Source organism: Pogoniulus pusillus, chromosome 11 (assembly GCF_015220805.1).
Source record: "Pogoniulus pusillus isolate bPogPus1 chromosome 11, bPogPus1.pri, whole genome shotgun sequence".
Taxonomy (NCBI): domain Eukaryota; kingdom Metazoa; phylum Chordata; class Aves; order Piciformes; family Lybiidae; genus Pogoniulus; species Pogoniulus pusillus.
The window spans coordinates 21,091,544-21,103,933 of record NC_087274.1 but is presented as its reverse complement, the minus strand read 5'-3'; the positions used below and the strand labels follow the sequence as shown (position 1 = coordinate 21,103,933).

The 12,390-nt window shown below is 40.4% G+C and overlaps 1 protein-coding gene across 10 annotated transcripts in view; it reads right to left on the bottom strand.

Annotated features, from left to right (window-relative positions):
• Nucleotides 1-709: 709 nt before the first annotated feature.
• Nucleotides 710-12,390, bottom strand: part of LDB2 (LIM domain binding 2) — a 378,927-nt gene continuing 367,246 nt past the window's right edge. For 2 of the 10 annotated variants that reach the window (XM_064151379.1, XM_064151375.1), the window contains 3 exons: nt 12,206-12,329; nt 10,905-11,056; nt 710-2,023 (listed from right to left, as the gene is read on the bottom strand). In XM_064151379.1, coding sequence (XP_064007449.1) covers nt 1,793-2,023; nt 10,905-11,056; nt 12,206-12,329 — 507 coding nt within the window. In that variant the 3' untranslated portion in view covers nt 710-1,792. Of the gene's footprint in view, nt 2,059-4,753; nt 4,897-10,904; nt 11,057-12,205; nt 12,330-12,390 lie in introns of all 10 variants that reach the window. The other 8 variants (XM_064151380.1, XM_064151382.1, XM_064151381.1 and 5 more) reach the window with 8 other exon arrangements.

The following is a 12,390-nucleotide window of genomic DNA, read 5'->3' as shown; positions in this document are numbered from 1 at the left end:
CTGCAGATGCATTTATAATGTCGGTTAAGAGTACAGTTTTCACTCAAGAGCAAAACATCATCCCTCTGCACAACAGGCAGGAACATGTAGATTCAGTATTTCTGTAATTCTCAGTGTAAGTATTTGCCACACATAGGGTGCACCTTGCAAGACTCCTCAGCTGCCCCGAGGCATAGGCATGTGCCTCTGTGCCTCCCAGCTCAGCTCAGGGGTCTTACACCTGGCTGTACTCAGAGAGGCTGCACCAGCGCAGAGGTTCTGCTTGCTACTGTGAGCAATTGATTTGATAGCAAAGGGAAGAAAGAAGGAGAATTTTTAAATCCTCTGAGCCCCAGTTGAGGGACTCATCATAAAACTATCAGACAGAATTCAGCAGAGTGGAAATCCCTGCTCTGATAAGCCCCAGCCCTGGAAGGCAAGGGATGCAAAGTTCAGGATGGAGGTGCGCTCACTGGATGCCCTGCACTCCCTGATGCTTGGCTCTTGCTGCTGCTGCTGACCTGTGGTGCTGCACATCATTAATGTTAAAAAAAGAACATCTAACCAAATTGTAAGCAATTCATACCTAAGCTACAGACTTCCTCTTTTTTTTTTTTTTTCTGGTAAAAGATTGCAATGCAGTGAAAGGTAAAGTCCAACAATTCCTGGAGCAGGATCCTGCACGCAGACGTGAGTCTTGTTGCACACAAGGAACTGTAAATGCACTATATAAGAGCACATTTGTTAACACAGTTTATTGGCACACTTATTGGCAAAGCATACATAAAATACAGTTGTATTATATAACACACTGACTCACTGTGTCTTTACATGATGAGTTTGAACATATTAATATGTAAATGAAAAAAAATTAGTTTCTTTTATAAAGTTTCACATAAATACACCAGAATTAAAAAAAAAAGTAAACCAACCAAACAAAAAAAGTTTGAGGGCTTTACAAAAATATTATACAAGAAATATACTGTGAAAAGAAATAACAACAAAGCCAACTCAGATACAATAATAAAAACACAAATGTTTTAGATTTATTAAGCTGCCCACAAAGTTAATAGATTACATGGCTTTAAAATATCCGGATCGACAGCAATTTTACAAAGCATAAACTCTCATAGGACTGGGTGTCTTTTCCCACATAAAAATATTTCTCATGTCTTTGATGAAAAAAAGACATTTCTTGTTTCAGCCTTTTTATTAAACGATGGCAAGAGTATCTACTGGCATCAGCTAACCTAAATTAAAAATGCTGGATCCTTTAAATGATTAACCCATGAAAGGAAAGTTAAAGAAAGAACAAAACTTACTTTAAATTACTTTTCCTTAAAAGCTGATTTCTTTTGAAACAAGAAATTTCAGGTGCAAGTTGAAAAGCAGAAAATATATTACAATTGTAAAAAGTTTTACATAGTCACGTTAATGAGATCCTGAGCACTGATGAGTTGTTAAAATATGGCCATTGTTCGATGAGGAGAAAAAAACAACCCCTTCCAATAAAATGCATTGTCAGAAATTTGCCACGAGATGCTATTTAGTTTGCAATCATTTCAACTGAGGTCAGTGCCAGCATCATGTTGTATGTGAAGGCTTCCAAGAAACGTATCTGGAAGCTTATACAAGAGTTTTCCCTAATTAAAAAAAAGATAAATCAGATCGCTTTAGTTTAGAAACAGATACTGTATCCATTGAAAGGTGGTGTGTGTGTGTGGGGGAATTTAATTTTGTTTTCAAGAATGCTGTGAAGCAGTAATTAATAACCCACTGACACACATTGCAGTGGGTACTGCTGCAGAATTACCTATTGGGAAGCTTGTGGTGTGGGGTTTTCAGATTTAGTCTCCTGGTTAGCAGGAGGTTTGCTGTTCCACGGGCTGTTGTTTCCCAGTGCAGGTGAATTGTTGAAATCTTCTTCATCATCCATGCCATTTGCTGCATCATACTGTGTGTTCTCTAATCTAGTGATAAGCCTTTCGTCTTCATCCCCAAATTCGCCTCCCATCAGAGTTGGTTCTCCTACCACCATCACATCCTGTGAACAGCACCCAATATTTGTTATATGGAAACCTTGAGAGAGAAAAAATCAACTTAAAAAAATTATGTTAGAGAATTTGCATCTCTTAACTTTGTGATATTTGAACAGCAGAGTTAAAAGTCCCTGCATGGTAGGAACCAGGAGACAGGCTTACACTTTATTTCTAATGCAAAGGGAAAACTGTAACACATCTCTTATCTGCATGCTCATGGCTCTGGATCTCAGAAACCCCAGAACTGAGGAGCAGTTAGCCTGAAAAGTATCTATGATTTTAAGCAAATAAGCAGGCCACCGCCTTAAAGTCCTGCTTGAAGTATTTAGCCTTTATCCAGTAATTCTTTCCAGTAACTCTTTCCTGAGCCATTTCATTTGGTAAGGCATCAGGGTGCATATGAGCTGGAACTTGGCTATGGGTGTGTTTTAAAAGTGGTATAAAAGAAACCACATTTCTTATCCTCAGACTCCCCACACATGGAGCACAGCACTATAATAAAGATGGTAACTCTCTTATCCATAGCCAGCCAAGCCCTTTTACGCATCCAATACACTTGACATTCTGCTACTTAATTATGGTAATTAATTTAGGTAAAGTTTTCGATAAAAACAATGTTCACACTGATTTGACAATTTGCATAGCTAATTAAGTCATTAGCAAAAACCTGCTGATTGCCAACAAGCCCTGAATTTACCATCTGTTATTTCATGGTGCCTGTCACCTAACTCCATGTAGGCAACCCTGCCGCCAATCTGTGCAGTAAGAGGACCAATCTGTCCAGCTGGTACCGTAAAAGGAAAATGAAGAGTGCTAATTATAATTACACTGATGAAGCTAGTAGTCATCAAAAACTGAGGCATGCAAGAAAGAAAGTATTCATCTAATCACTGCTTTAAGTACAAATTGTCCTTCCGTGAAAACAAGTAAACCGCCTACTGTACTCCAGTGCATCACACATTTGCTGCAGAAAAACCTAACCAGCATGGGATAGAAAGGTGCAAACTTGAGATTGGAAAGCAAAGGTGCAAAGCCAGAGAGCTCACTCGTTCCCTCTGTTCAGCAGAGAATCAGGCTGCTGTGCTAACTGCTAAGGAAGTATGTGCGATGCATCTTTTCATGCAGCTCAGGTGGCAGGGCAGCAGCTAGCGTCTGGGAAAAGTGCAGTAATTCCAGATGTCTAGCTTTGTACCTGCTGATTTAACAAGCCCTTCCAAGAATTCCAGCCAACAACAGATTCGATATTTAAAGGATCTGTTTCTCCTTATGAATGTAAAAGCATTTGTGAAAAGCAAATGGAAGACAAATGTTTGCATTCGATAAGGTTTCTTTTTAATCAGATATGTACTTCCTTCACCACAAAACAATACAAATTAGTGCCTGAAAGTATTTACACTGTTTCTCGAGATCCCTCAGCAGAGGCTGACATGCTACAGAGGAATGTTTATATCACATTTTCAGCCTGTGCTACGTGAAAAATTTGTGAGTAGATGGAAATTGTTACATGATTTCTTCTGTATGTTGTCTATGTTTTGCTACTCCATATATCCGTAAAATGTTTGGTTAAGTAAAACTCACAGACAGCTTTGCGACATTGAAGTTTAAAAGACAGAGGTGTTTATGACCCAAAATGTATCCTAATTTATTTCATTCCCCTAAACTACAGACAGTGTATAGCGTGCACTGTTGAACCAGACCTGACCCCATTGTACTGCAAGAGCATTAATGACAAGAGAGACCTGGCAGAGGACAGCAAGTTGGTTTTGAGCGTGCAGTGTGATATGGCAGGCAAAAAGGACCACAGTGGCTGAAATACAGAATCACAGACTGAGGTGGCAACACTTCCTCTTACTTAACGCTCCTGAGGACAGACCTCAAGTTCTCCCTGTTGCCATACCAGCAAGAGGTCGTCAACTTGGATGAGACTCAGAGAAGCACATCAAAAATAACTGTGGGCTAGAATAGCTGGCTGGGGAGGCCATGTGGAAGAATTAAATGTGCATTGCATTCACCAAATGATTGGGGGGGTGTGGGGTGTGCAAATATGCTTAACAGCTGCGAGTGTTGAAAAGAAGAGGATTGCTTTAGGCCAATCCGATGAGATGTGACCTAGGGTACTAAGATGATATTAAGTAAATAAAAATGTAACCCCCACTGCTAAGACAATATTCCTGTTACTGAGAACCACAGACAGGATTAATGACCCCACTGGAACAATGCTAGCTTTGCTGCTCAGGTCACCTAACACTGGGCTGGGAAATGCCTCAGCCTGTGATAGGAAACGTTTGTGCATCAGTGGGGACATGCTCAATGACCTTGTAAGTATTTCCATCTCTAATTTCTGAGATTCTTTGCAAATATTATTCCTTTAAGATAGTGACACTCACTGAGAGGACAGTTTGCACTTATAGTTCTCTCCATGCTATTGAGTTTCTATCACCCTGGGAATTAAACTACAGTTATATTGAGGTTAGTGGAGTTTTCCCTCATTCTATTTAAAAAAGAAAAATATCACATCATTAGTTACAAACATTTATAAATAAATAAATAAATAAATAAATTGATATATTCTTGACAATCCTGCTGCTTATGTCAGGCAAAAATAGTGTCCCAAGGAAGCACACATGCTGATTCCTCCCCAGAGAGGATTCTGCCCTCAGACTGAAAGCTGAAGACCCCACCGAGTGCACCCCATTGAACCTCCACTCTCTAGTTCCCGTGCAATGACCACCAACCTCTGAGGAGGACTGGAAGTGACTCCTTTTAGAGCCCCTCAATGCTTCTCCTTAAATTGGCCAGTGGGGGTCACTGCTGTTGAATGACACAAGGCTCCATCCCTCCCAGGGTTGAGGCTGCAGCTCTGGAGTGCTCCTAGCTCCTGCTCATGGAGTGAGAAGCAGAATCCAAGAATTAAACCCTAGTCTCTTGCACGGCAGCACACACTGCTATGGCCTAGTTGTGGTAGCACATATTTGACTAGATTAGTTTAAAAAAGATTTAGACTGTAGTCACTCAATCTTACTAATTTACTCTGTGATTAGAAACAACATTTTTGGTCAAGGAATGTCTCATGATAGTAAAATATGGTTGCAGTGAAGCACTGTAAATAAAGCAGTGGATGTTTTACAATATGTGATATAAATGTATTACTTCACAATATAACCACAAAAGCAGCTTTCATGTTTATCATACCTTTCATCCTGAAATAGCCCTAATTGCCATCCAAACTTAAATTGATGCATATAAACTATACACAGACTTCACTTCATACACAGCTCAAATGCAAGTACTTCTGTTTAACAGATCAGTCATTTCTCAGGCTTCAAAGTTTAGCCCTGCTATGCCCAGTTAGGTAACTAAACTTTTAACTTGGGATTTTAAAGATCTTGCCATGGCTAAACAATGTCCTACTGGAGTCTGGAGGTAAAAATGTGTGGTGGGCCATGTAAAATTCCCCATCCCTCTCTTCCTGCTATCTTTGGTGCTGTTAGTATGTAGCCCTGTGCAGTGTGTTACAGTGATTAGTACCTAGCTCAGGTGTCAGAGTTCCCAGGAGTAGACAAACAGTGCTTCGTGAGCCTGAGATAATTAAAAACGCTTGGAACTATCAAGTATATTGTTCAAGCAAGCCACATACTCCAAGGATTGAAAGTTGCACTAGTTTTAGTAGCCAGCATACCTCTAAGTACTAAGTTGAAAGAAGAAGGGTATCTCCTCCTGCCTGCCTTTGTTCCTAGGGACTCGTGTTAGTGGTGATTATTCTAAGAAATGACTTCTCTCCTTGCCACAAAAATTATCAATGATCAAGAGCCCCACTGCTGCCCACACCCCTAATGGTCACTGCTTCCAAGACATAAACAGCAGAGTGACACTGGTGTTGGAATGGTCTGTAGAGACAGAACTGACATTCACAGGAAAGACTTTCTAGAGGAAAATGCTCATCTTTCATATCTCATCACAGTCTTCTCTGTTAACTTGAATTCTGGTCTTCTCTGGAATAATCTTCCTAAAGCACAACAACTGGAAAACAATTTGTTCGCTCTCACCTCGCTGCAGCTAACTCCTACGATTCTGAATTGCACATTTCTGAGACATGGGATAACTTCTGACACATCTTCTGGCCCTGGAGCTGTAACTCTGGTACTACAACATCCATTACAAACCACCTAAACATAACCCCTGTTTCTGAAACACATAAGAGAGTGTAGTGCTTGCTCCACATTAGCAGGTTCATTTATGGATTTGGCTTTTGAGGAGCTTACAGAGAACTACAAAGAGACACTATTGAGGTAGGTAACTCACTTAAGAGTGCAAAGAGGCTCTAATTAAGATTCTGGAACTCAAAGAACATTTGATTTACTTAGTGGCATGTAAAGATGCTTTATGCTTTCCATCACAAATGATATTTCACTGGGTTCATGGCTACAGTGTTGCATTCAATGGGATCTTCAGTAGCAAAAGAAAGCAAAACACGCCTAATAATTTCTATGGTTATGACTGGGAGCAGTCTAAAGCAATGGTTATTAAGAGTTTGAGAGAGCTGTGCATTGTCAAATTTCCAAATGGTTCAACGTGCACTGCCTTTATTAAACTTATCAAAAAGTGATATTTAAGTGATAGTGGCTGTATGGACCTCTTCTGATGCATATACCTGCAACCCACAGATCACAGTGCACAAGACACTGTTCTAAGTATAACAGTCTAGGCTGGCAAGAAAGTTTTGCTTCATTTCAAGAAGAATAAGGAAAATACAAAGGAATACATTTTTAGCCAGTAAAGAGGATTGAAAACTGAGTGAAGGCTTGGGAAAACACTGCACCTAGCTTCAAATATTAGAGGAAATCAGTACTGTGCAAGTGATAAAGCAATGGCACACCCAAATTAGAACAGTGATGTCTTTGAAATCATAGGAGGGCTATCACAAAAAAGGCAGGTTTTCTATGAACCTCGTGGAAGGAGTCTTGCCCACCTTTGCTCTTTGCTTAGAGACAGAGGAAATTGGTAATTCCAGTCTCTGCACAACGGGTTAATGTTTATTCCAAAGATCTGACTGAGAACAGGAACAAATCTAAGAACAGTTCTGCTGAGACCAAGACAGCAGTGTGGGCTGCAATTTCTGGGTCTCTGTTCTGTTAGCCTTCTTTCTACAGAAAGTCAATGCACGTGTGGAAAGCATGGGCAGTACTGAGCCTACACCAAAGCCTGAGAGAAGGAAACTTCTGGAGAGAAAAACGTTTTTATATTTGTGCTGTTGGAGTGACTTTAGTGGCACTTGGTTCCTCTTCAATACACTACAGGGTGGTGACTCAGCACCTAGAGGACTCAGGACAAAAGTGTCACTGGGCAAGTCATATATGTTCCAAGCTAGGCATGAGTTGTGTAGGATGATCATGTAGCACACGGGCCAGCTACATTTGTTTTAAGAACCTAGGACATATGTGGGAAATATGTAGAAAGTTGTGAAGAGTGATATCTGCAAGAACTGCTGAAGGTCTGCAGTTGGTAGCACGAGAACTAACAGAATCACAGAAACCACTGTTTTCCCCACCATTATAAGGGAAAATGAGTGTAAATGAATGTCAAAAGGGTTAAACTTGGCATTTTATTTAGCAGGGTTGAGAAAGTTTATAAAAAGTAGTTAGACTTGAGATTGATACTTTTCAAATTATTGAGGAGAGGGAGGATGCATACCCACCCACAGGCAGAGACCCTTAAGAGGCTTTTGAAGACTGTGCTATCAGAGATGAATCAGAGTGTGTCGGCGCAGTCAAAGTGCTAATAAAATTAAGGCAACAGAAAGGGCACAAATGGTACTGACTGATAAGGCTGCAGCAGCTGAACTTGAGGGTGCAGTGTCAGACTGATCCATGTATAGAAATGTAACCACACATTTCAGTTTCTGGGCTTGACTCTGTGTTGTCAGCATTGTCCCTACTTGATCAGAAAATAAAGCAGGTAGAGGAAATGGCACAACCTCCTATTACTGAGGAGCGTGCATGTGACAAGTATTGTTCCATTTCATTGATCAAGGGTTGCTTAGCCCCATGCATTTATCTGAAGATCTAGAAGGGGCTACGGGGAAAATGACAAATATCTCTGAAGTTTTAAGCTTTGTCATAGCTGACAGCACTTGAGCTACTTTTTGGTCACTGTCCTGAACACGGAACTTCTGCCTCTCCAGATGCAAAGACCTTGTTAAAGAAACACAAGTTAATGGTGCGAGTGAGAAATGTGGATGAGCTATATGGTAAATCCACACATGTGCCAGAGTGTACACAGCATTACTGCAGGAGCAGAACTGAATAATCACTAACCCCCTAAACCAGGAAACCTCACATGGAATAGGGGCTAAGGAAACTTTCTCTAACCAGGATCAATTTATTATCAAAAAGAAAACAACACAGAGGTACAAATGTGACAGAAAATTAGATTAGATTCTATTAGTTAGATTCTATTACAGTGGAGAGACTGTCTTTGCTGGCTGGGAAGAAATCACCAGAGAAAGGTGGAGCACATGACTTCATTTTAATTCAGGTTTGGCACAGATATAAGCTTATTGTTGGGGTTCTCCTGCAAAGAGAGTGGGAAAAATGGAACTAAAACTAGCTGTGGTTATGTGATTTCAGTGATTTCATTCCTCTTCTTTAATCATGAGGCTTTTAACACTGAAAATTAAAAATGTCAGTAATTTTTTTCTGCTGAGCAGGAAAGTGCCATTCACAGAAAGCTCTCTGGCCAAATGAAACTTTTAGATGAAAAGCATCAAATTATGTTTGAGGATATTTTGTTTTCTATCTTAACTAATGGAAAACAAAAATTAACTACTCTAGGACATGCTTTAGAGTAAAGAGAAGGAATCAGAAAGCAAGTTACTGCTACCTGCAGCTAACTTCAGAAAGCAGTGGCACACCTGTATAAGGTCCACTACAAAGAATGCCTAATTTTGAGGAAATGTGGCCACAGCTCTTTCTTTAACTGAAAAAATGTTGAGTGGCTTTACACCAAAATATCCTACTGCTAAAATTATTGTGAGTTCTGTCTGCTCTACAGTGTGGCCCAATCCTCAATTCTAACTGCTTTGCTATCTCTGCTGTGGGGAAGATGGGAAAAGCTCTTAGTGTGCCAAATCAAGCAGTACTTTCCACTTTGCAGAGAGCAAGGAGAAGCATCAAAAAATGAAAGCTGATCCTCCATAAAAAAGAGTTTAGACCATCTTGCTAATACAGAAAGAAGAAAATATTGAAAAATACTGACTGAGCATCTTGAAAGTCCATGAAGATTAAAAAAATCCATCTCCTGTGATAAACTTCACCATTATGTCTGAGATGCTCAACTACTATCTACTTCAGAAAGAGTAGTCTTGACTTCTTCATCTGTCAGGAGTAGCCTTTCAGTACCTGAAGTCAGTTTGAGTATCAGTGGGAGTGACAGGTAACTTACCAGAGGGCTCAGTTACACTCAAACACACAAGTGCACATGGCTACCACTGAAGCCAACACAAAGTTTTTCTCTCTAGGGACAAACAAGCTGAAGAGAGGCAGAGAGTCAGATTCTGGTCTTGCTACTGAACTCAGAGCAGAGAGTAGCTGAGATAATGTGATTTTACTGCCTTGTACACTTGGAGACAGCAGGCAACTAGCTGGATGCTTGATTTTGCACCTAATTGCTGTTTTCTCTTAAATGTGGTTGCATACTGATCCAAGGGGTTTTCTGACAGTCAGTGGGGCAGAGTGGTCCCTGTCACCAGAGGATCAGGTAGCTGGCCTTCTGACTGCTTTGTGCTGCCAGAAAAACCCAGAGATGTCTATATTAGGGAAAGAATTTGATTCCAGGGATGTGAGCCACGTGAAAATTTTAATATGACAAGGAGAAAATATGAGTTTAATGTACTGAAGCCCAAAGCTTCTGCTAGATAGTGGATTGCTGAGCAAGTTGCTATACAAAAATCTTAATTTCATTTCACTGGTGTTAGCCTACTCCTCCTTTTTAATCTGGGTACTCAAGCTTCCTAGGAAGTGCCTGCTTTGTGCTAACAACTGGCCTATATCCTTTGTCAGGCTTCAGAGGAGACCTAGCCCTTTCCTATCTGCTGATGAGAAAAATCTCATGTTATTCCCAAGATACCACCTTCTAATTCCTACAATATCAGACTGATTTCCCTAGCTTTTAAATGAATAAGCAGTCTTTTTATTGACCGAGGCACAGTTTGTCACAGTTTGGAGTCTGGTTAGCCTTGCATTGCAACTAAGGTAAGAAATATGATGCTACTAAAGTAGACTTCTGGAAACAGGTCTGGTGTTTCCCTATGTAACTAGGATGTCAACAGTTACAGCTAGCAAAGTGAATAAGCTGAGACCTATGTTCCAGGAGATCTACCCTCTTCAAGAAGAGTGGTTGAAGATAGAGAGAACCTCTACAACTGAGGTTCCACTGAAGCATCTGAAGCCGGCACCAATCAGAGGTAAGTTGCTAACAGAGAGAGCAGTGATCTGATCAGGTACAGCTGTCCTGTTCCACAGGGACTCATCCTCGCTTAGCACCTGGCAGACGGATGTCAGCAAGGCTCCTGCTGTCTCTAAAAAAACGAGGCCCAATCTAAGTCCCACCTCCAGTGGAAGGACTCCCACTGACAAGAAGGGGAGCTGGCCCCAGCCTTCAAAAAATCACATATACTCCTCAGGGTACCCCTGAGGGTCACTGGTTAAAGCTGCACTGCAGAATGGCTTCTTCTCATCTCTCTCCTAATGCCTCAGCTTCCACAGCACACTGTGAAAGACTGCCTTTTGCTTGTGATAATTTAGGCTCAAGAATGCACCTTCTTTACAATGTAAGGAGAAAATTAAAGCACCACAAGCAATTCAGGCCTACAAGGAAAGTGAGACTTACAGGTACCTGACTTGATAGACTCAGGTTTGCAGCAGCTGACTTTTTCTTGCTGTTAGTACTATTTGCATTGTTCCCAGCACTGCTGTTGGAAGTGCTGCTGGTAGAGTTTTTCCTTTTTCTCCGCTTGGTTGTTGGTTGTCTTGTGGGTTCTGCTGCAATGAAATGGTAAGAAGGAAAGCAAATGGCAGATACTGTTAAGTCTGTACTAAAATGATTCATAAGCAGAAGTACTGAAATATTTTTTCATTTAAACTTCTATGTTTACTAGTAGCAGGACTGAATTTAACACACAAACCACAGAATAATATTTGGGCCCCAAACAATGAAATCTGCTTCCTATTTTGTGCAAAGGTCTAATGAAGCTTATTTTCACAGCATTACCTCTAAAGACATTTGAAGACATTCTGCTACTGGGAGTATCATGATAGCTATCATGATGCTCAAAGTGACTGTAACTTGCTGAATGGAGGTCGCACAGCAAGCACCACTGCTGAACAAAAATCCAGGTACTTTTCTGATGTCAGGTACAGCTCAGCTGATGCAGACAGAGGATAGGGTAAATGTAGCTTTCTACCATACTTCTGCCAACGATGCAGCATACAAGCAACTCCCATTTGAGTTCCTTCTGCCTCTGCCTTCATCTTTAAATCTGCCACTCCCCAGAGCACACACTGGAGCATGCTGAATGCCGCTGCTCTGCAAGTCTTCCAAATTCAGACTGAATCAGGGCAATTACATAACTTTGCTTAAATTGGCAAAGAACAGAGGGGCAACTGTACTTCTCAAAATGTGGCCTGGCTATTCATGTGAATATACAAATCTTATATATTTCTTGTATATCTTAGATATACAAATCTATAGTAATTTGGAAAAGTAAAAAGAGAGAATTATTACGTTGAGGTGTAAGAAGAAGGAGATTAGGTCCAAGCCTGTAAATAACATTATATTAGTCTCAAAGACAATTAATTATGAGTTGTAGCTGTAATTTCAGAGTCACAGCAGGAAGCTGAATTATACAAACGATGAATTCTAATGGAGCCAGTAGGCATTTCGCATTCCATCTACACATATTTTTGCACTAAATTATATCCTAGTCATAGTGAAACCATCTGAATGTGCACATCTATAAATCAGCTGGGTCAGACTGCAACAATAAAGCACCAGAATAATTTTCAGGCTTACTTTTGGAACAGTGCTAATTCTTATTACTTTCCTTTTTAAATAAATTTGCAGTAAATTTTGTTGTTGTTCCTATATTAACCTAGCTACCAAACAAGTAAAACACTGGAAATGAAACATACCTGGTGGGGCCACCATTCTCTGCCATTTTTGAAACAAGCAAGTCTTCAAGCAGTCTCGAGGACTTAGATTGTAAGTTTTATGTCTTGACATCAGTTCCTGCATTGGCTCCAGTATTACACACAACTGGAAGAAAAAAGTCAGAATAGAATGATTTCTCCAAGTAAAGACTCAGATCAGTATTTAC